Consider the following 24,912-nt stretch of genomic DNA (forward strand, 5'->3'; position numbering starts at 1 on the left):
GACTTGAGCAATATGAATTATGTCAAACTGCACCAAATAGCAGTTTTAATACCAATCATTGCTGTATCAAAATCATTGTTTTATTCTCAGCCTTTGCTGTTTTGAAGTACAATTCTGAGTGATAGATATTCAACTTTATTATCTAATAATGGAAAGGTGCCTTTTGCCTGATTTAACACTTGGCTCTAGTACTACTTTGAGAATACAATTTTAATATTTGAATTTCCACTTAGATTACTTAACATCTTTGAGATTGTTACGTGAAAAAGTCAAGCGATGTTGCCACAGGGTAGCTCGAAGTTAGGTGGCATTTTGGGGCACCTTTTTTCTCCTATTAAATATGATGTAGACAGCTTTAATAATATAATGGTACAATTGCTGAAGTAAGTTTACTGTTATTTTGTCAGGTATTAAACATGCTTCCTTTGAGGCCAAGGTTTTGTGTGCCTGACTTTGAAATGACACAAAAATGATTTTTGGTGACTTTTTATGTGCTTGGTGGCCATAAGAAGCAGCAAATAAATTTGATTCCATTGAGGGTACCTATCTGGTGCTTAGCAAAGAATCTTGACTAAGTAAATGCCTGTAATTTCTAAATTAAAGCAGAGTTTTAATGTCTTGTAAATTTAATTATATATACTCCAGATAAAATATTCTGTCTTTTGAAATTCAGAATTAATGGTATATATTGGTGAAAACTGGAACTCCCAGTTTATTTCATTAATTGTAGAATGAGGCTATAATATTAAGTAAGCTCAAATGTTGTAGGAAGGATCTGTACTCTTTTCCATTAACATAAAATGGATGCATCCATGTTTTCACCACTTTTGTAAGAAGGTAAGCTACAGCTGGGTATAGAAACAAACTTGTAAAGCTTAGGTTAAAGGATCCAGGTGAAATAAAAAATTGGGAGTATTTTTTTAACTAATAATCCAACAACAACAACAATCTTATTTTATATTCTGGATGCTTGGAAGGATTCCTTATATCTTAATATTAATTCCATATTTTATTTCAGTTGTATAGACAAAGCCTAAGTATTAACAATCTAAGCCATCTTAGGTTTTGGAACATTAAACCATAGAAATTTAAATTTGTACAGAATAAATGTGTATATGTGTGATTTTTTTAAAAGGGTATTTTTAGTTAATTTTTTTATTTTAAAAACTTAATTGTGTAAGCAACTCTCAAGTTCTAATTCAGCCCCTTGAGCCATTATTAAGGGTGTTTGTATTTTTGACAAGTAAATTTCTGAGAGTGTTGTATTTACTTTCTATAAAAAAGTATAGGGGATTTCAACTGCTAAAATTTTTGAGAAGTTAATTAGTGTGAAAGTTGATATTTTTTCTAATAAGCAATTTCTGTACAATTTTTCTCAAGGTTTGTTGGCATCCAAAGCTGTTGGGGTGGATGGTGCTGAAAAAAAGGAAGACAACAGTGAAACGGCTCCAATGCTGGAGCAGGTATGAAATGGTAGCATTTGATTTTTTTCAAGGTTCCCAACTGGAATGATCAAGGAGCTATAGTATCCACATAATTGAAATTGCCCTTTTGATCAGATATGGGAATAGGAAGGTAATTAATTGATGCTATATTTTTAACTCTGCCTTCTCCAAGGTATACAGATAAACTACAGACTTCATTAGTGTTTATTTTCAGTAGGCTGGCATTAAAGCCTTTGTCCCCCAACAGTTGAAGGCCTGGAGGCAGGCATCCCAGGGTATAGGCTTCCAGCTGGATCACATTTAATTAGCTTACAAAAAGACCCTTACACAAATACTTTTCATTTGTGAGTTAAAACAGGGTTTTTTGACATCTAATAAAGCTTCTTTTGTAAGAAGTTTCTTTTATATTGTAACAATTGGTGTTGTTAGACTGACTATGTGTTTTATGAATTGATCAATGAGCCATACATTTTTGCTAGGATGTATATTTTAATAACTACAAAAAAAATTTTTTTAAACTATTAAGGGTCTGTCTTTAAACCACCTAATAGAGGAATTTAAAAGTGAAGGTTGCAGTTGCTAGATTTTGCCTTGGCTACCTTCAGATTCCCACAATACCTGTATATAGTGGACTGTGCATGCTTTTCCATTTTCTAAGGGCTTACCTTCTTGGGCACTGTAAGACTATAAGAACACAGTAATAGCCATAACTGGATTTCCTTGGTTCTCCTGTTTTAAAATCTGAGCCTTAATGTAGTTTTAATATACCCTTTTTGTATTATTTTAATTTTCTTTATTAGTAGCCTAATAAAGAAGACTTTAAAATGAGTACCTGTTGCTCTTCTCTATATGCGTTTTAAAAAACAGTCCAAATTTAATTGATATTGTATTGAGTTTTTCAGGGTTATTTTAGGCCTGATATGATAACAGTGCATTGTTTTGGTGCCTCCATTAATGTTGTATTGAATCAGTGATCTTTTAAATTGATAAATATGTCAGCGAATCATACCTTCTGATTTTCTGTGGTCATCAAACGGTTAAGTCTTTGCCGTTATTGTCAGTATATCAACCAAATTTTAAGTGACTTTTTTTACTGTGTATTACTATATTCAACGTCCCAGATATAACAATATTTTGTATTTTCACCACTGTTTATGGTATTCTCAGAATGCAATAAATCAGGGACTTGGGTAATAAAATGTTTCTGGAAAATTCATTACAATGTCAATCTTTTATTATGCACAATCCTGCTGAGATGAATGTGATTGTGAAAATTATTTATTATATGTGAAAGTTAGTGTAGAGGGCAGTGCCCATTTCAGAGAGAAGTACAAAATTTTGAAACTGAGCTTAAAAAACAGAAAAAAAATTGAGTAACTCGGCTGTTTTTATTTACATAATTTAAAAAATTTTGAGAGTCCTTCCCAGTTTTGTAACAAAGAGACCAATGATTATTAATGAAAACTTTGTAAATTATTTTATATTTTTAAGGAACAGGATGCTGTTCCCCCCCCCTTTTTTGTCATTCAGGTTGATTTCAATGTGAAATGTTTTGTAACCATACTCTTAATTTTTGTGCTAAGTGTTTGCCCTTCTTCAAAGTTAAAAAGCCGAGTTATAAAATTCTTAATTACATCTCGGTATCAACAATAGACTTGAAGGAGAGAGATTGTCACTAACCTCTGTTGCCCTAATGAGTAAAATAATGCCACTCATGACGTAGATTTATAACAGGCCTAAGGCCAAAACTTACTGTCCTAAGGGATTTATTTATTTACATTTAAAAAAAACTCAAACTCTGTGGTCTTGAACCCCAGTTCTCAGATTATTAATTATAGATTATTTAATTGTATTAGGGAATTGTCATGTTATATTTACTTTTGGATAAAACCTGCATTAGATGCATAATTCAGTAAGTTTAAAAAAATGTTAATTTGTCCTTGTTTAGAGGTTAAGCACCTTATCCAGATATTAATTTAAGTATTAAAATCTTGTTTTATAACTTTGTAACTTGAGAGTAATGGATGCTGTAGTGATGTCTCTCACATATGTGAAGATGAACAATAAAATTGTTTATTTACAAGTAATGGCTCTAATTACTTTTCTGGCAACACCTTTTATGATAAGCTTAGGAATCCTTTCTGTATATGGAGGTTTTTTTTTCAAATGATTAATCTGCACTTATACACATGTGTAATGAGTAAATTCAAGAATAGAAATGATGACAACTCAATGAATGAGACACTTGACACCAGCCCTTTTATGTGGTATGTCCAACATGCCATCTGTAGCACAAAGGTGCCATACTTAATACCAAATATTCACTTTTTTTCCACCAAAATTTGAGCGCTTTATAAATTTTTAGTGGGAACAGAAAGCTGTTTGGTCCCCAGACAATGATCTTCCATATTCCAGAGAACTGCAGACTGCAGACCTGATGGTCATCCCTCACAAAAGATATGGAAGTAAAAAGGTATCTTGGGGACAAGCATGTTGTTCATAGAGCTAGTAGCTTGGTTCTTTATAAAAACCTATTCTAGTATAGGTTTTTTTAAAAAAAGTGTATCTCATACTTTGCTCTCAGATAACATATATCAAAAAGAGATACAGTATAGGCATTCCAACACCGTAGATTGCAAATCCATCTAATGTGGCTGTTCTCTGTTGTCTTAGGACACATTCACATATAGTTTTACATATGTAGGACATTTTACTGCCAAATGAATGAAGATATTCTTTATGAAAGAACTGACAAAGTTCTAATTTTTTTTTAAAAGTATCAGTTGGCAGGAAGAAGGTAAAAACTCTCATCTAAGAATGCGACGTATTTTGTTTTTAAATCCAATGTTTTTAACTTACACTTGGTTTTACTCCTTGTTTTTTTTTTTTTGTTCTTGTTGTTGTTGCTTGTTTTGTATTGTTTTTTAGTCTTTTAACTCTGTATTGCTGGTGGCTTTGATTTCATGATGCATTATGCTTATGAAACTCTAGCTTTCAGCATTAAAATGAGTTAAAGAAAATGTTTCGTTAATTTGATCATTGTTTTCCTGTTGAGATCTTTCTTTAAAGGGAAATTGTCTACTTAAACCTCTGCACTGAACTCGATAAAGGAAATTATTTTATAAAAAAAATCTGCAAGTCAGAACCTTAAATGTATTCCTCCAATGCTCTAAAACTTGAAAATGCTGTTTATTTACCTAATTATTATCAATGTCATTGGTAATTATGGTGTCAAAAGAGGTATATTTTAACTCAATACAGAACATATTTGTCCAGTTAGATAACATTTTATTTTCTGAGAATATTATAAGTAATACATTTTAAAAAACCTAAATTTAGACTACAAGTTGACAGCATCCCTTTAAAGACAGCCTATTCAACTTTTAGTTAATAATTTGTGGGGTTCTTTTTGGTTTTTCATTTGTAATAGAAATGTTATATGTTGCTTAACAATGTTCTTGGATACTAAAGATGCTTAACAGTCAAAATAGAAAACAACAAAAATGAAGAAACCAAAATAAAAATATCAATTTTTTATTATTCATTCAGGCGATTTCACCTAAACCTCAAAGTCAGAAAAAAAATGAAGCTGACATTAGCAGTTCTGCCAACACTCAGAAACCTGCACTGTTATCCTCAACTTTGTCTTCAGGGAAGGCTCGCAGCAAGAAATGCAAACATGAATCTGGAGATTCTTCTGGGTGTATAAAACCCCCTAAATCACCACTTTCCCCAGAATTAATACAAGTCGAGGATTTGACGCTTGTATCTCAGCTTTCTTCTTCAATGATAAATAAAACTAGTGAGCACAGATTTTTAAAAAATAGTTACTTATCCTATAAGATACATTAAAAACAGTTTGGTTGTAGTTATATTGTATTTTTATGAAGTTGCATTTTAAAAATTCAAACTTAAGTGGATATGATAGGGAAGAGTTGAAACTATTTTAGGGGCAAAAACCATTTACATTTCTGACTGATGTATTGTACAGAGGTACAGTGACTATACTGCTGGTTAAGAAACCTTAGCATTTAATAACCAAATTCCACTGTAGTTTGACTCTCCTCAACTAATAATCCAAGCACAATGAGAGGCCTGATTCATTACAAAAAAACAGAACAAAACCATTATGAGATACAAAAAGACCCATGGTGGATGTTTTCCTGAACTCCTAAGACTATTCTTATGGATAGATTTAGTTACTGTCCCCAGTTGTCTGTACCCTCTTCGGCAATACATTTTATTCAGTTCTTATTGTAGGATTTAGAGTGCAAACTTCAGTTTAATCTTACTAATGAAAGAAGAAGATTGCTTCCTTGATCTTATATTTAAAGATTTTACTGTTTCAATACCACTAATCTTTCAAGAGTTAACTTGGTCTTTTTTAAATAGCCTGTTGACATGGGTTTGGATATATATAAGACAAGATTTGTGTTGACTGTGTGTTTCTCATGTTTTAGTATTCTAAGTTAGAGACATATGAAAAATAATTACCTGAAAAGTCACTGGGTAAAAGATAATTTTGCTGTTTATACAGTGAATGAATTAGTAACCTGGTTATTAAATGAATATGACACATTTCCTATGAACTTCTCCATATCATATCTTCCACAACAATTAAAAATGGTGACATTGAGAAGACTTCTATCAATCAAATATATTAACTTCCTCTTGCATTCCATTGCTATATTTTTTTTGCCAAACCGTGTTTTTCAATTTTTGATCAGGTTTTGGCACTTCTTTGTTTTGGTTTGGTTCTTTTTAATAAATGAGTAGAAATGATGGAAACAGAAAAACTCAATTGTTTCTTTATAAGCTTCATTTCATTATGGCATTTATCATGAAATAATATCATTAGTAGTCACTACAATGTCACATGACATTGATACGTAGTTTATTTTGCAATTGTTTTGTATTTTGGTATTATGACCAGTGTTACAGCAATTGAATTTTATTCTTTTTTTTTTTCAATTATCACCATGTCTTTTCCATTTTGACTTTTGTAAAATTATTTTTAAATACCCAAAGCATCAACCTTTTTAAACTACTCATTTCCTCCTGCTAAATTAACATGCATATATTGGCTTATGTAGTCCTGCCTGTTCTAAATCATCAAACATATTTACATGCCGTGTAGAAAGAAGAAAATGAAAGGTTAAAAAAAAAATTTCCAAATTCTGTTAATACATAGCTAGAAGATGCTTAAATGGCTCACCAAGTTAGTTTTTTAAAACAAAATAAAGAACACGCAAGGGCAAGAACAGTGTCATATTCTTTAAAAATCCTCGGGTTTTGCCCATAATGAGTCCTTAAAGTTGTTTGTGTTCAATTTTTTTTAATGAATCAGGCCCAAATATGTGTTTATAAAAATCCATTTGCGGGAATGAGGGTGGGATAAGATTACTTACATTAGTTTTACTTTGGCAAGTAAAGCACTAACTCTACAATGCATGTCAGATTTTTGTCACCTATGCCCCTGCCTTTTTTTTTTCTTAGAGTTTCTAGATTTGTAATGTAGCAAAAGGGACATATATATATACATATACATATATATATATGTATATATATATATATGTATTTTTTTTAATCTTTGGCTATACAGAGATTATTTTCCCAAAGGAAAAATGGCAACTAACAAGGATCTGCTATTAGAGAATTAACTGTAGTCTGTTACTTGGGAAACTACCTGAAATTAATGTTCCATGTTATTTTCTTTTGGTTCTAGTAGGCTTTAGATTTTAGAAGTTTTGATTAACCCTTGTGAATGAGGGCAGTTTTTGCCTTTGATTACTTTTGGAACATGCCGTTCCTTGTGGATACCTTACAACATCAGAGGGCAGAATTTGAATCATTTTTCCCATTTTTCTCCTTAAGTATTATAAGATGAACCTGGCATGTATCTGCTTCGTGAACATTGAAGATCTTTTTCTAGGTCCTCCACAGCCTGTGAACCCCCCTAGACCTTTCAAGCATAGTGAGCGGAGAAGAAGATCTCAGCGTTTAGCCACCTTGCCCATGCCTGATGATTCTGTAGAAAAGGTTTCTCCTCCCTCTCCAGCCACTGATGGGAAAGTATTCTCCATCAGTTCTCAAAATCAGCAAGAGTCTTCAGTACCAGAGGGTAATGTATATTGCTTTTCTATAGAACCAAACATAAAAGAAGACAAAACACTGAGATAAAGATTATTAGAATATTAAGAAATTTCTGCCTTTTCCTTAACAGCTTTTGGACTTATAAGCACTTCATTTAATTCTACAAGTATTTATTTAGTGCCTTCTTTATTTCCAGGCACTGTTTAATTTATATAACATTTTAATCCACATGGATATTAACCGAGACAGTGTATTTATATTAACATATTACATTCTTTATTTTGTGTAGTGCCTGATGTTGCACATTTGTCACTTGAGAAACTGGGACCCTGTCTCCCTCTTGACTTAAGTCGTGGTTCGGAAGTTACAGCACCGCTAGCCCCAGATCCCTCTTACCATAATGAATGCCCCAGGGCAGAAAAGGAAGATACACAGATGCTTACAAATATTTCTTCCAAAGCAGTAACTGATGGAAGAGGAGCTCCAACAGCATCAGGTAAAAAAGATTCATTTTACAAGTTAGCTAGGCTTGCATTTATACAGTAAAAACAGTTTGATGTATAATTACATTATTTTAATATGTAGTTCCTCTTTATAAATACTTCTCCATAACATCTGTGGAAGATAGGGTTTCTCAGTCTGTTTAACGTCCTTTTGTGTGACCATTTACTATCATATTCTCTGGAAATACTTCTTATTTTGTCACTTTAATCTACTTCCTTCTCCCTATTTCTTTCTTATATCCTGTTTCTACTAAATAGGAATTATTAGAGCTAAATATAATTACAGAAGTTTCTTGGTTTTGAAGCCAGAAAATAACTTAGTGGGCTCAATACTTAGGTTTAAGGATTTAATAGAATTTAATATTTAAGAAACACTTAGCTTAAATTAATTTATATACCTGTATCTTACATATAATCCCATATTTTGGAGCAGAATCTCCAAAATTTAAATGTAATTTGTTTTAATGTTATTTTGGGAGTCTAATGTGTAAAATCAGCCATACTCAATAAGACATTTTTTGATGATTTTATGACACTTATTGTAATCTGAAATCTTTCGGAGGTATTTTATCAAGTTGATGTTTTAATCTAACAGAATATTAGATTTATATTTATTTATATTTCCCTTATATGGTTACATTGTTTTACTTGGAAGTATTATAGAATTTTAACCTCAACCAAAGAGCCCCTACAGTAAAAGAAAAAAAAAGGCAAATACTAATTTCAAATGCTTTTCCAGTAAATTACTAATTTGGAATTATCAGTAGATGGATAAATAAGGTGAATTGAGTCAGTTCAGAAGTAGGGAAAAACATAAAACTGTTTTTTGATTAGCAGCCAGAGAGTATTGGGATAATCAATTTTAGTAGTATCTTCTCTGAAACCACTTTATCAAATCCTTGGGTGAAGTATAAAATAGAGCTTGCTCTTTTCTGGTGGTGGTGTATATTAAAATGAAATGACTGAAGTAACTTAAGAAGCATACTTTTTATATTACTGCTGTTACCTTCTTGTTCCTTCTTTCAAAGTGAAAGTGTAACTAATATTAAACATACAGTGTTCTACAATTCCATTAATCAATAAAAGATTGAAGTTATTTTGTACATGATAGTGTTTCCATATCTTGTTTTAAAAAAAATCAGAGCCCAAATTTGAAGATTTGTAGGCTTTGAAACATTTCTTGTCATTTCCCAAAACTGATCCATTGTCTTTGGACAATTTCTAAGCCCCTTCTACCTGTAGGGTAATTAATTTTTCTTTTCCCTGTTTTCACAAGATTTCTGAATTACCTTTAACCCTTTGAGATACTTTTCCTGGTGAAGTTCTTATGAGTTCTTTAACAATCTGGAATTTGTTGCTATACTGAATATATGAAAAATATGTTCAAGTTAAAATGATATATATTGGGCTTCCCTGGTGGCGCAGTGGTTGAGAGTCCGCCTGCCGATGCGGGGGATGCGGGTTCGTGCCCTGGTCCAGGAGGATCCCACATGCCGCGGAGCGGCTGGGCCCGTGAACCATGGCCGCTGAGCCTGCATGTCCGGAGACTGTGCTCCGTGACGGGAGAGGCCACAGCAGTGAGAGGCCCGCATACCGCAAAAAAAAAAAAAAAAGATATATTCATTGGGGAATTTATTTTTATTTATTTATTTATTTAAATGATAAAGTCATTAGTTTTTAAAATGTGTATATATATATATTTTTTTTTAAATGTATTTATTTTTTGCTCTGTTGGGTCTTCGTTTCTGTGCGAGGGCTTTCTCTAGTTGGCGGTGAGCGGAGGCCACTCTTCATTGTGGTGCGCGGGCCTCTCACTATCGTGGCCTCGCGTTGCGGAGCACAGACTCCAGACGCGCAGGCTCAGTAGTTGTGGCTCACGGGCCCAGTTGCTCTATGGCATGTGGGATTTTCCCAGACCAGGGCTCGAACCCACGTCCCCTGCATTGGCAGGCAGATTCTCAACCACTGGGCCACCAAGGAAGCCCCCAATGTGTATATTTTTAATTTATGTATTTAATTTATATATTTTTGGCTGCTTCGGGTCTTCCTTGCTGCGTGCGGGCTTCTCATCGCGGTGGCTTCTTTTGTTGAGGAGCACGGGCACTAGGCACGTTGGCTCAGTAGTTGTGGCTCATGGGCTCTAGAGTGCAGGCTCGGTAGTTGTGGCACACGGGCTTAGTTGCTCTGCGGCATGTGGGATCTTCCCAGACCAGGGCTTGAACCTGTGTACCCAGCATTGGCAGGCAGATCCTTAACCACTGCACCACCAGGGAAGCCCGGGGAATTTATTTTTAGATGTGCATTTGAAAACGTTTGTATTTTCTTTTACATAGCAATAGTAACAAGACTGAAAGATAGACGAATGTAAATAGTTGTATAATAACTAAGTTATGTTAGTTGAATGATGTATCCTAAAATGTCAAAGTAGTGATTGTACATGGAAATCTTTAATTCCAGTGATTTTGTGTCTAATCAGAGTACTAGCCTAGTGGTTTTTCGTTTTTCCCCCAGAATGTCTAGTATATTTGTGGAGATGTAGCTAATTATCATTGGGGTGTGGTTCTTGTTTCTCATAATGGTTAAAAAACGTACTGAGGTAGAGGGAAGGCATGATATTTTTTTCCTTTTTAAGTATTCGAAAACTATTTGAGAAAGTCAAAGTTGTAAGATAGTTTTCTGGAAAAGTGAAAGGTAGAGAGGAGTTTGGATTTATAATGTGATGTATTTGTAAGTTTGTTGAAAAGTGAGGATCATCTTAAGTATGGTGATGACTGGCAACTTTAATTGCTTAAATCAAGGAAATGCATGGATTTAAATGTTGATTACTGGAAGTCCATTTGTTAGAGGGTTGAACACAGTCACAGCATTTGAATGTGGGGTTTGGGGGGATTCTGATTTATTTCTATTACCCCTTTTCATTTTTTGTTTTTTGAGGGAAGTAATGGAATTCAGGTCATGTTCTAGTTGGACATCTTTTGATTAAAACCTTGTGAACCTGTCTGACTTGCACTGAAATTCTCAGTGGTCTGAGTGCTTTTCTCTCAACACTTTTGTTAGCTACCCTCTCGAAACTGTTTCGTAGTATTTGTTGGCCTTCTGTCTGCTTCCCAAGTTGTCTTTCATCTGCAGTCAAAGTACCAGGAGTTTTGTTTTTGTTTCTTCTTTCTTTTTAATTTTTTAATTTGTTTGCTTGGTTTGTTTCATGTTAATTATAAAAGTAAATTTTGTTACTGTTGAATTTTAAAACTTCTGTAGAAAGCATTATTTACCAGAACTTGTATCAGAGACATTTTCTGGGGGTATTGTTATCAAATTGGAATTTTGGGGGTATTAAGAATGATGAGGATGTTAGTCATTAACTGTGAAATAGTTTAACAGACTTAGAGTTTTACTTTTTCGTGTGAGTGATATGTGCATGCTCATATCACAGTCATGGTAAAGAATTAATGAGATTATGCAAATTATCCAATTATTATATACATGTGTTCTTAATAGGTTAACACTTGTTTTTCCAGTATAGATAATGAACTTGCCCTAATCCTCTGCATTCTTCCACTGGGAAGCATGCATAGAATATGACTAATCAAGGTTAAGAATACTACTGCCCTGCCGCCCTCACTACCAAAAACAGTCATTGGTGCCCTTGTAAAAATCGATGCCTTTGTTTTTATTTTATTATCAGAATACTTTCTCTAACAGAGCCAACCAGTTTTAGGTAAGGATAGAGTGTTAGTTCTGTTACTAACTGGGATGTTAACTGGTTTTCTTATTTATCTACTGGATATATGTACTGATATAACAAATACTGTATTACTCTGACCCCTTCAAGGAGTTAAAATATGGAAGCTCAGTGTATGGACGGGTGAGACAATAACAGTCACATTCTGACTTGTGGGGACACCAATTTCACATTTACTTTCTAAAAAGCCTTTTTGTTTTAAAGTGTTTTTCAGTTTTTTTCCAGAATTGTACAAAACAGAACTACAGCCAGAGACTCCGTAATCTCCCTCCACCCCACAGCAGATGTTCATGGCTTGTACAGAGCCTGGGGTTTCCATGGAGAGTCTCAGGGATAGCCTCCTTTTTTGCCAGGAGAATCAGATATTTAGCACACTGCCAAAACCTCTCCACATTACTGCGCCTTGCAGGATGTGAAAGCAGGCATGGCTCAGAGATCTGTCACTCTTGCTTTAATCTAAAGCGCTCCATTCGTTTTTTTATTGTGTTTTTCATTTGGCGGCGGGGGGGGGGGGTTGTATTATGTATTGGAATATTACATAACATTTTGTTTGACGAAAATGTTCTGTTGATAAAATTTAGTGTAAAAACCAGTATCCTGTAAACTAATATCCACGTACTTTGGTTCCCAAATTCTAGTGCATGGTGAAATAAGGACAATGTAGAGAACGTCTCATAAAATGAAATTGATTCTTTTGTAGAATTCTTGAATAGATCTTTTTTTTTTCTATTTGGGCATGGGTGTTTTTAAAAGTCCTGCCATTATTGCATATAGGAATATTTATTTTAATATCCTTAATTGTGTAAAATGTTGACAAGCCTTTCTCAGTTCCCCAATTTTACTTGCAAAATTTTATCAGTTAAGAAATATAAAGGTTTGGGACCCACCAGAACATGTGAAAACAATCTAGAACTGGTCCTCCTGAAAGCACTCTGCTAGTTACTGAATCTGTTCTGCTGTGCTGACCTGTGTTCCGGAGCTGAGGTTCAGGACCATTTTACTTGTCTTCCAAGTACCTGAGGGATCCCGCACATTCTAGTCAGGAAAGGCAGCCCTGTAAGGCAATTCCTTCCATTTGAGTCACCCCAGGGGATTCTGGCCTTGCTCCACCTTTCACTCTGGAGATTCAGTGCTCCTGGGGATTAGGGAGGGACCTACAAGGCAATAATCATGATCAAGGGCTGCTTCTGGTATAGCTCTACTATCACAGAGGATTTAGAAAGCAAATCTCTTACTGTTTCCGTTGTAAATGCCTTGTCATTTTCAAGAAAATTGCATCAAATTTGTGGAATTTTCATGGCATTAATTGTTAGTAAACAGTAATTAGTAAATGTAAGTGAGGCATTTGTTCAACAGTTTTGATAATAAGGAAGTTTAATTGTATTTCTCTTTGCTCTGATGTCCATTTCATTTTTTTGTCATAAGAAATCTTTTTGTCATGGAGATTATCAATATTTTTACTTAATTTGAAACTTAATTATTAGAGCCTTATTAGCATTTAATTCAAGTTGAGTGGTATTTTTACATTTTTATTGTGTTTTATTTAAATTATGTAAATTATTTGCAGTAAGATGAATAAAGTGCTAGCTTTTTTGATACTGTACTGCAGTGATTTAAAAATCAAAGAACTCATAACTGGTGATATTAAAGCATAATTTAATAAACTGAAAGTGTATTTTAAATGCACTAGAGTGTTTTTCTTAGATTAACCCTGTACACACATAAGATATTAGCATTAGTGGTTGAATATGAGTTGAGAAGCTTGGTTAAGTGTGTCTGTGTCAGCAGCACAGTTCATGAGGTACACTATTGGTTTAAAAATGTATTTTGGACTATTAGGTAATAAGACCTAAGTGTGCCACTAAGGTTGAATATTTTGTATGTGATAATAAGCCTTTATATCTTACATTTGGATAAAGACCAAAATAATTTATAGAATAATTCTGTTTTGGCTTTTATCGTTACCTAATAACACATTCATGATGGAGTTCAAAGGTACAAGTTTGTTCTAGGCAACAGAGGTTAAATATTAGTTTAAAAATTTTATGCAGATTGTTGAAAACCAGTATAATTTAATGTGAAATTTAATCTTTCATTTGGATGACTGGAATAGCATTTTGTCATAATTGTCACAGGAGCAGAAATGTTACGTGGACCTACCACTGGAGTGCATTTCAACATGGACTGCCAAAGGCTGTGATGCCAGAGTTGATCTTAACTGATTGCCTAGTGCATTTATCCTAACATTTTTTATGTTCAGACCCATATTTATGCTATTTTTAGAACTGATGTAGTCTCAAATTATTACCCCACCATAAAGGAGAAAGTGAGAAAAAACACTTAGTAGTTATCAGACACTAAGCATTTTATCAATACACATTTTGACTCACCTTATACTGATAACAACAGGAGGTAGATGATGCTCTTAGTCCTATTTAACAGATGCGGAAACTGAAGCACTGAGAGATTAAATGATTTACTGGAGGCTGTGAGCTAATAAATGGTGGAACTAGGAATCTAATCTGAGTAGTCTGAGGGAACAAAAATCATTCTTAATTTATTATTCCTTTGAAGTAAGAAATCCCACTTCTTTGTTACTAGTTCAGGCAATAAAATAATGTAGACCTTTAGGAGAAAAGAGTCTTAGGTAGAGTTTTGTGAGCAATTGTAATTTAAAACATTGTCCCATACTTTTAATCCTTTCTGACTAAACTTACATATTTTTCCCCTAAACCTGCAGGAATATCGAAAACAGAAAAAAAAGTGAAATTGGAAGAAAAAAGCTCAACTACATTTGGTATGAACAGAAAGTAATCTTTAAGCAAAAGGCTATAGATGGCTTGGCAGTGGGAGGACATAGTCTGTCCCTTACTTTTTACCGTTAGTGCTCCTTTAGGTGTAAGTGATCATCTGTTTTAGTGTTTATTAGTGTTATTCGGCTCCAAATATGTGATTTCTTAAATACATATCTTGCAGTAGTATGGGTATTTTTTGTCAAGGGAGTCTAAGGCTTTCTCTGAGAACTTGATGTTTTTGAACATCTTTAAAACTATGACTGTTTAAAAATAAGCTACCATTTAATATTGTTGAAACTTAGAGAATGGATGGTAAATTAAAATAGCCTTTTTTTTCAGCTTTTTTTTTTTTAACTTTATAAAAAGTTACTAAGTTTTCTGCTGTCTTTTCTGTCTTCTGTGCTATAATGACTGAAAGTTTTTCTGCTATCTTTTCTGTGCTATAATGACTAAAAGTTTTGGAATAATGGATAATAGTCTTAAGTATTATACAGATTAGCTACCTGGAGCTTGAGTTACTGAAAGTTGGTTTAATATGGTTGATAAGTTATGGGCTAAACCTTTCTGAGTTGGAACAATAGTTGAATATATGTGATGAATTAATTTTAAATAAAATACTCTAGGAAGCTGTTTTAACATCTGTTCATTTTCTTTAAAGTGCATATGATTGGGAAAAAGGAATATTTTAAAATTTGGGGACAAAATTTAGTTTAATGAAATAAGTTTTTTTTCTTTGTGCTTTTAATTTTCATTCTTGTATACACTGGGAAAGTATTGAAAGACTGAAGGAATTATTTGTGGAAATGATCTAGTTTTTTTGTTTTTCCAAAGGAAAAAAAATTCAAGTTTTAATTTTTTTATTTTTTAAGCTTCTAGTATATTTTCTCATTAAATTTTGTGTGGAAATGCTGAGTCTCCTCAGTCAGGTCTTTCTTAAGTTATGGAGTTTATTTCTTGCCACATCAGGAAACTGAGTTATATTACTCATTTAAAGATTTTAACTACTGTCTGTGTTAACTTTAAGGTGTCAGGAGTTGGGATTTCTCAACACTGCTAATGAAGATCCCCTCTTATAGCCCAATAAGCTAATCAGGAGTTCCAGACTCATGACAGGAACAGTTTAATTGAATCCATCCACTCTGGGCAGGTGACTGGAATAGCTGATTAAAACATAAATGCTGCTTTTAGGTTAACCACAGAGGAACAACTCAGGATCAGTCATGATTACTAACTTACTCACTTTGGTCATTTAGGTAAGAGAAGAGAAAAGGATAAAGAAAGAAAAGAGAAGAGGGACAAAGATCACTACAAACCAAAGCAGAAGAAGAAGAAGAAAAAGAAAAAGAAATCTAAGCAGCATGGTAAGTCCAGTCCTCCCTCAGTATCCGGTTGGTGGGGAGGGGGATTGGTTCCAGGACCCCCAGTGGATACCAAAATCCACTGATGCTCAAGTTTCTTATATCAAATGGCATGGTATATTCAGCCCTTCATAACTGTGGTTCCATATCCTTGGAAATTGAAAATTGATCCGCAGTTGGTTAAATCCCCAGTCGCAGAACTTGTGGATACAGAGGGCTGACTGTATGCTAAAATGGTGATTCCCATTTTTTTTTTTTTTTTTTTTGCGGTACGCAGGCCTCTCACTGTTGTGGCCTCTCCCGTTGTGGAGCACAGGCTCCGGACGCACAGGCTCAGCGGCCATGGCTCACAGGCCTAGCCGCTCCGTGGCATGTGGGATCTTCCCAGACTGGGGCACGAACCCGTGTCCCCTGCATCGGCAGGTGGACTCTCTACCACTGCGCCACCAGGGAAGCCCCTTGATTCCCAGTTTTAAAAATTCTAAGATGCTTTCAACTGTCCTTTTCTACCAAAATTGTGGTAGGACAATATTCCCATGTTCTTGACAGCTGAGAAGTTCCTGTAGTAGCTTTCCCTTGTCTTGCTAATTTTGAAAATACGCAGCTCTGTTTTACTACAGTCTGTAAGTTAAGTGGTTTGTAAATTAATCACTGCAACTGATAGAGTCTTTCATTGCCAGCATTTTGGTGGACTGGATACCCTGACCAAGTACCCTTCTGTGTACTGAAGGAATTATTCTCAATCTAGAATCTTACAGTCCCTTGAATTAGCTTTCAAAAATGAGGGAAAATATTTTTAGAAAATCCTGGAAAAAACCAAGTTATTTTTCTATCAATAGCCTGTCTCTAAAGGATGTCCTTTTAGATAGTCATTAAAGCAAAAATCATTCCTGGAGATAGGAGATTACCATATAATGATAAAGGTTCAGTTCACTTTATATCTTTCTAGACATACAATTTCTAAATTTCATCACTGAGTAACATCCTCATATCTTTCTTAGTAATTAATAAATTAACAAAACTCAAAAGTATCTGTAAGGATACTAAGAAAGATGGCAGCTGCACAGTTGATCTAATAGACCTGTCCAGGACACTGAACTCAGCAGCTGCAGAGTAGACAGTTTTATCAAACAGACACAAACGTTTATTAAAATTGACCATGGGATGCAGCTTCAAGCAAACGTCAACACATTTTAAAGATATTATAGTTAACTAAAATCAGTATTGAAAAGACAAAAAAGCCCCATATGTTTAGAAATCAAGCAAAATATATTTATATAATTTATGGATGAAAGCACAGTACCAAAGGGAAAGTAAGATGTTAAGAACCTGACAGGTGATGAAAATGTTATATATGTGTCAAAATTTGAGAATGTAGTTAATATGGCACTTAGAAGAAGAATATCTATTGGTGTACATGCTTATAGTAGAAAAGAAGGCTGAAAGTCAGCTAAGTCTTGAGCTTAAGAAGTTAGAAAAGAATAAGTCCAAAAAAAGTAGAAGTGAATATGATTAATGAACATATGAGCAGAAATTAGTAAGTTAAAAAGAAATGCTAGGAAGAAATGAACAATGCCAAAATTAATTTTTTTGTAAAAAACGAGTAAGATCAACAAACCTCTGGGAAGGCTGTTAAGAAAGAAAAGACAAAATGTACAAATAAACTATATTAAGAATAAAGAGAACATAACTACAGATGCTCCAGACATAAAAATAAGATAATGTAAACAACTTTATGCCAGTGAACTTGAGAGGTTATTTGAAGGTGTGGGCAATTGCCAGAAACCAAACTTATTCAGGAAGGTAGAAACCTGAATAGTCTTCAAACCTTGAAAGAAATTTAATCAGCATTTTAAAATCTTTTCACAAAGAAAGATATCCTGGTCCAACAAGTTTTGCTGTCAAGTTCTACCAAACATTAAAGAAGCAGATTATTCCAAACTTACATAAATCATTTTAGAATTTAGAAAAAGAGGGCGCACTCCTGTAGTGGGATGAATCATGTCCCCCGCAAGTAGGTGTCCAACTCCTGACCCCCATACCTGTGAATATGACTGCATTCAGGAATAGGATCTTTGCTGATATGATTAAGATTGAGGTCATCTGGGTTTTGGAGTGGACCCTAAAGCCAATGACCAGTGTCTTATAAGAGAAAGGAGAGGGGGATTTGAGACACGGGGAGAAGTCTGTGCAAACACAGAGGAAGTGTTTGGAGTGATGCAGTTCCAAGCCAAGGAGCTTGAGCCACCAACAGCTGCAAGAGGCAAGGAAGAATTTGCCCCTAGAGAATTCAGAGGGAGATGGCCCTGCTGAGACCTAATTTTGGACTTCTGGCCCCCAGAACTGAGGGAGAATAAATTTCTATTGTTTCAGTCCACCAAATTTGTGGTAATTTGTTGGGGCAGCCCTAGGAAACTAATACAACTCCAAATTCACTTTAGATGATTTAAATAACTTTGCTCTCAAAATCAGAAGAGAACAGTATGGGAAAGGACAGTCACGGGCTGTTCTTATTTATGGACAAAGATGAGAAACACATAAATAAATGTTATGGAATTAAATCTAGCAGTATATTTAAAAGTATGACTGCATAGGTTTGGAATGCAGAGTTGGTTTGACATTAGAAAATCAATTAATGAAATTCACCACAGTAACATTACAGTTTTGATAAATGTAGAAAAACCATTTGATACATCCATGTGTACTTATGTTTAAAAAAAAAACTGTGAATAGCAGATTATAAAACTTTATTTAGAAATGTGAAGAAGGCCTAAACAAATGGGAAATAATTCATGTTCATGGGGTTGTAGATTCGCTATTGATGTCACTTCAAATAAATCTATAGGTTCATTACTGATTCTAAAACTTAATATGGAAGAGTAAAGAGCCAAAAATAATACAGTCACTCTTGAAGAAGAATAAGGAGAAGAATTACTGTTCAGTTATAGTTATTACAGCAGTGAGGTATTTTGAAAAAATAGACTTATTAAGAACAGGATAATCCAAAGCAGATCCATACGTATTTCAGAACTTGGTTTATTCAAAGCTGACATCTTAGTATAACAGGTAAGGGATGAACTTTTCAGTAATTGGTATTAGAACAATTTATAATCCATATGGTGAAGAAGAATGAAAATGGACTCCACCTTACACCGTACACAAAAATCAATTCCAGGTTGATTAGAGACTTAGTATGTGAAAGACAATATTACAGAACTTTGAAAGTATAGGAAAACATCTTTATTATATTTGGGCAGAGATTTCTAAACAAAAAATGCTAACCCGAAACAAAAAGGTTGAAAATGTGACTAGACTGAAACGAACTTTGGTTCATCACAAGCATTATAAAGAGAGTGAAAACGCATCACAAACCATAAGAAGATACTGGCAATGCAAATACCTGACAAAGCATTAGTATTCAAAATATATTTCAAACCCTTACAGATCAAAAAGGAAAAGAAAACCTAGTATGAAAATGGACAAAAGGTTTCAACAGGTATTTCACAGAAGTGGAAACGTGAAAATGATAAAATGATTATATAATACAGTGCTCACTCTTATGAGCAGCTGCATAATGCAGTTTTCAGAACCTGGTGAAATCTATTTCCTATCTGCCACATGGGCAGAAATTACAAGGTGGATGATGTCAGATGTTGCTGAGGAGATGGAGACAGCTGTACGACTGCTATGGAAAAGCAGTGATGCTTTTCTGATGAGAGTAGAGTTGACGATGTGCTTACCACATGACCTCACATTCCTAGCAAAACTCACACAGTAGGTACATCAGGAGACATATATAAGAATGTTCACAGCAGCACTGGCATTGGCCCAGGTGTCCACCTGTCCATTCGGTGGACTCCGTATCACTATGTAAATAAATGGATTATACCCACTGGAATCTCATCAACAAAATGGTTAAGCTAAAAATCAAGTCACTGAATTGGTTCAAGATGGCAGAGTAGAAGGTTGTGCTCTCACTCCCTCTTGCGAGAGCACCAGAGTCACAACTAACTGCTGAACAGTCATTGACAGGAAGACACTGGAACTCACCAGAAAAGATGCCCCACATCCAAAGACAAACGAGAAGCCACAATGAGACGGTAGGAGGGGCACAATCACAATAAAATCAAATCCCATAACTGCTGGGTAGGTGACTCACAAACTGGAGAACACTTATACCACAGAAGTCCACCCACCCGAGTGAAGGTTCTGAGCCCCACATCAGGCTTCCCGACCTGGGGGTCTGGCAACGGGAGGAGGAATTCCTAGAGAATCAGACTTTGAAAGCTAGTGGGATTTGATTGCAGGACTTCAACAGGACTGGGGGAAACAGAGACTCCACTCTTGGAGGGCACACACAAAGTAGTGTGTGCATCAGGACCTAGAGGAAGGAGCAGTGACCCCATAGGTAACTGAACCAGACTTACCTGCTGGTGTTGGAGGGTCTCCTGCAGAGGCGGGGTGGGGGGTGACCGTGTCTCACCGTGAGGACAAGGACACTGGCAGCAGAAGTTCTGGGAAGTACTCCTTGGCGTGACTCATCCCAGAGTCTGGCATTAGCTCCATCAAAGAGCCTGGGTAGGTTCCAGTGTTGGGTCACCTCAGGCCAAACAACCAACAGGGAGGGAACCCAGCCCCACCCATCAGTAGACAAGCAGATTAAAGTTTTACTGAACTCTGCCCACCAGAGCAACAGCCAGCTCTACCCACCACCAGTCCCTCCCATCAGGAAACTTGCACAAGCCTCTTAGCCTCATCCACCAGAGGGAAGACAGCAGAAGGAAGAAGAACTACAAGCCTGCATCCTGTGGAACAAAAACCACATTCACAGAAAGATAGACAAGATGAAAAGGCAGAGAGCTATGTACCAGATGAAGGAACAAGACAAAACAACTACATGAAGTGGAGATAGGCAACCTTTCAGAAAAAGAATTCAGAATAATGATAACAGAGATGATCCAGGACCTTGGAAAAAGAATAGAGGCAAAGAGCGAGAAGATGCAAGAAATGTTTAACAAAGACTTAGAAGAATTAAAGAACAAACAAACCGAGATGAACAGTACAATAACTGAAATGAAAAATTCACTAGAAGGAGTCAATAGCAGAATAACTGAGGCAGAAGAATGGATAAACGACCTGGAAGACAGAATGGTGAAATTCACTGCTGCAGAACAGAATAAAGAAAAAAGAATGAAAAGAAATGAAGACAGCCTAAGAGACTCTGGGACAACATTAAACACAACAACATTCACATTATAGGGGTCCCAGAAGGAGAAGAGAGAGAGAAAGGACCAGAGAAAATATTTGAAGAGATTATAGTTGAAAACTTCCCAAACATGGGAAAGGAAATACCCACCCAAGTCCAGGAAGTGCAGAGAGTCCCATACAGAATAAACCCAAGGAGAAACACACCGAGACACATAGTAATCAAATTGGCAAAAATTAAAGACAAAGAACAATTATTGAAAGCAGCAAGAGAAAAACAACAAATAACATACAAGGGAACTCCCATAAGGTTAACAGCTGATTTCTCAGCAGAAACTCTACAAGCCAGAAGGGAGTGAGTGGCATGACATATTTAAAGTGATGAAAGGGAAGAACCTACAACCAAGATTACTCTACCTGGCAAGAATCTCATTCAGATTCGATGGAGAAATCAAAAACTTTACAGACAAGCAAAATCTAAGAGAATTCAGCACTACCAACATAGGAGCACCTCAATACATAAGGCAACTGCTAACAGCTATAAAAGAGGAATTTGACAGTAACATAATAATAGTGGGGGACTTTAACACCTCACTTACACCAATGGACAGATCATCCAAGCAGAAAATTAACAAGGAAACACAAGCTTTAAATGACACAATGTACTAGATAGATTTAATTGATATTTATAGGACATTCCATCCAAAAACAGCAGATTACACTTTCTTCTCGAGTGCACACGGAACATTCTCCAGGGTAGATCACATCTTGGGTCACAAATCAAGTTTTAGTAAATTTAAGAAAGTTGAAATTACATCAAGCATCTTTTCTGACCACAGCACTATGAGATTAGAAGTCAATTACAGGGAAAAAAACTGTAAAAACCACAAACATGGAAGCTAAACAATACATTAGTAAATAACCAAGAGATCACTGAAGGAATCAAAGAGGAAATCAAAAAATATCTAGAGACAAATGACAATGAAAACACAACGATCCAAAACCTATGGGATGCAGCAAAAGCCGTTCTAAGAGGGAAGTTTATAGCATTACAAGCCTACCTCAAGAAACAAGAAAAATTTCAAATAAACAATCTAACCTTACACCTAAAGGAACTAGAGAAAGAAGAGCAAACAAAACCCAAAGTTAGCAGAAGGGAAGAAATCATAAAGATCAGAGCAGAAATTAATGAAATAGAAACAAAGAAAACAGTAGCAAAGATCAATAAAATTAAAAGCTGGTTCTTCGAGAAGATAAACAGCATTGATAAACCATTAGCCAGACTCATCAAGAAAGAGGGAGAAGACTCAAATCAATAAAATCAGAATGAAAAAGGAGAAGTTACAACAGACACCGCAGGAATACAAAGCATCCTAAGAGACTACTACAAGCAACTCTATGCCAATAAAATGGACAACCTGGAAGAAATGGACAAATTCTTAGAAAGTTATAACCTTCCAAGAGTGAACCAGGAAGAAATAGAAAATATGAACAGACCAGTCGCAAGTAATGAAATTGAAACTGTGATTTAAAATCTTCCAACAAACAAAAGTCCAGGACCAGATGGCTTCACAGGTGAATTCTGTCAAACATTTAGAGAAGAGCTAACACCCATCCTTCTCAAACTGTTCCCAAAAAATGCAGAGGAAGGAACACTCCCAAACTCATTCTGTGAGGCCACCATAACCCTGATACCAAAACCAGACAAAGATACTACAAAAAAAAAATTACCAGTATCATTGATGAATACAGATGCAAAAATCCTCAACAAAATACTAGCAAACAGAATCCAACAACACATTAAAAGGATCATACACCATGATCAAGTGGGATTTATCCCAGTGATGCAAGGATTCTTCAATATATGGAAATCAATCAATGTGATACACCATATTAATGTATTGAAGAATTAAAAACCATATGATCATCTCAATAGATGGAGAAAAAGCTTTTGACAGAATTCAACACCCTTTTATGATAAAACCTCTCCAGAAAGTGGGCATAGAGGGAACCTACCTCAACATAATAAAGGCCGTATATGACAGACCCACAGCAAACATCATTCTCAGTGGTGGAAAACAGAAAGCATTTCCTCTAAGATCAGGAACAAGACAAGGATGTCCAGTCTCACCACTGTTATTCTACATAGTTTTGGAAGTTCTAGCCATGGCAATCAGAGAAGAAAAAGAAAGAAAAGCAATACAAACTGGAAAAGAAGAAGTAAAACTGTCACTGTTTGCAGATGACATGATACTATACATAGAGAATCCTAAAGATGCCACCAGAAAACTACTAGAGGTAATCAATGAATTTGGTAAATTTGCAGATACAAAATTAATGCACAGAAATCTCTTGCATTCCTATACACTAATGATGAAAAATCTGAAAGAGAAATTAAGGAAACACTCCCATTTACCATTGCAACAAAAAGAATAAAATACCTACGAATAAAGCTACCTATGGAGACAAAGATCTGTATGCAGAAAACTATAAGACACTGAAGAACGAAATTAAAGATGATACCAACAGATGGAGAGATATACCATGTTCTTGGATTGGAAGAATCAATATTGTAAAAATGACTATACTGCTCAAAGCAATCTACAGATTCAATGCAATTCCTATCAAATTACCAATGGCATGTTTTACAGAACCAGAACAAAAACGTCTTAAAATTTGTATGGAGACATAGAAGATCCTGAATAGCCAAAGCAGTCTTGAGGGAAAAAACGGAACTGGAGGAATCAGACTCCCTGACTTCAGACTATACTACAAAGCTACAGTAATCAAGTTAATTTAGTACTGGCACAAAAACAGAAATATAGATCAATGGAACAGGATAGAAAGCCCAGATATAAACCCACACACATTTGGTCACCTTATCTTTGGTAGAGGAGGCAAGAATATACAATGGAGAAAAGACAGTCTCTTCAGTAAGTGGTGCTGGGAAGACTGGACAGCTACATGTAAAAGAATGAAATTAGAACACTCCCTAACACCATACACAAAAGTAAACTCAAAATGGATTAGAGACCTAAATGTAAGACTGGACACTATAAAACTCTTAGAGGAAAACATAGGAAGAAAACTCTTTGACATAAATCATAGTAAGATCTTTTTTGATCCACCTCCTAGAGTAATGGAAATAAAATCAAAAGTAAACAAATGGGACCTAATGAAACTTAAAAGCTTTTGCAAAGCAAAGCACACTATAAACAAGATGAAAAGACAATCCTCAGAATGGGAGAAAACATTTGTAAATGAAGCAACTGACAAAGGATTAATCTCCAAAATGCACAAGTTGCTCATGCAGCTCAATATCAGAAAAACAAACAGCCCAATCCCAAAATGGGCAGAAGACATAAATAGACCATAATTCAAAAAGACACACGCACCCCAATGTTCATTGCAGCACTGTTTACAATAGCCAGGTCGTGGAAGCAACCGAAATGCCCATCCACAGACAAATGGATAAGGAAGATGTAGTACATATACACAATGGAGTGTTACTCAGCCATAAAAAGAAATGAAATTGGGTCATTTGTAGAGACGTGGATGGATCTAGAGACTGTCATACAGAGTGAAGTAAGTCAGAAAGAGAAAAACAAATATCGTATATTAACGCATATATTTGGAACCTAGAAAAATGGTACAGATGAACCAGTTTGCAGGGCAGAAATTGAGACACAGATGTAGAGGACAAACATATGGACACCAAGGGGGAAAGCAGCAGGGTGGTGGTGGTGGTGGGATTAATTGGGAGATTGGGATTGA

The 24,912-nt window shown here is 35.2% G+C and overlaps 1 protein-coding gene across 2 annotated transcripts in view; it reads left to right on the forward strand.

Annotated features, from left to right (window-relative positions):
• PHF20L1 (PHD finger protein 20 like 1) overlaps positions 1 to 24,912 on the forward strand; it is a 73,298-nt gene that overhangs the window by 29,455 nt on the left and 18,931 nt on the right. For both annotated transcript variants that reach the window (XM_065895216.1, XM_065895217.1), the window contains 6 exons: positions 1,381 to 1,463; positions 4,995 to 5,247; positions 7,378 to 7,566; positions 7,828 to 8,034; positions 14,521 to 14,577; positions 15,829 to 15,936. In XM_065895216.1, coding sequence (XP_065751288.1) covers positions 1,381 to 1,463; positions 4,995 to 5,247; positions 7,378 to 7,566; positions 7,828 to 8,034; positions 14,521 to 14,577; positions 15,829 to 15,936 — 897 coding nt within the window. The remainder of the gene's footprint in view (positions 1 to 1,380; positions 1,464 to 4,994; positions 5,248 to 7,377; positions 7,567 to 7,827; positions 8,035 to 14,520; positions 14,578 to 15,828; positions 15,937 to 24,912) is intronic.

Source organism: Phocoena phocoena, chromosome 17 (assembly GCF_963924675.1).
Source record: "Phocoena phocoena chromosome 17, mPhoPho1.1, whole genome shotgun sequence".
NCBI lineage: Eukaryota > Metazoa > Chordata > Mammalia > Artiodactyla > Phocoenidae > Phocoena > Phocoena phocoena.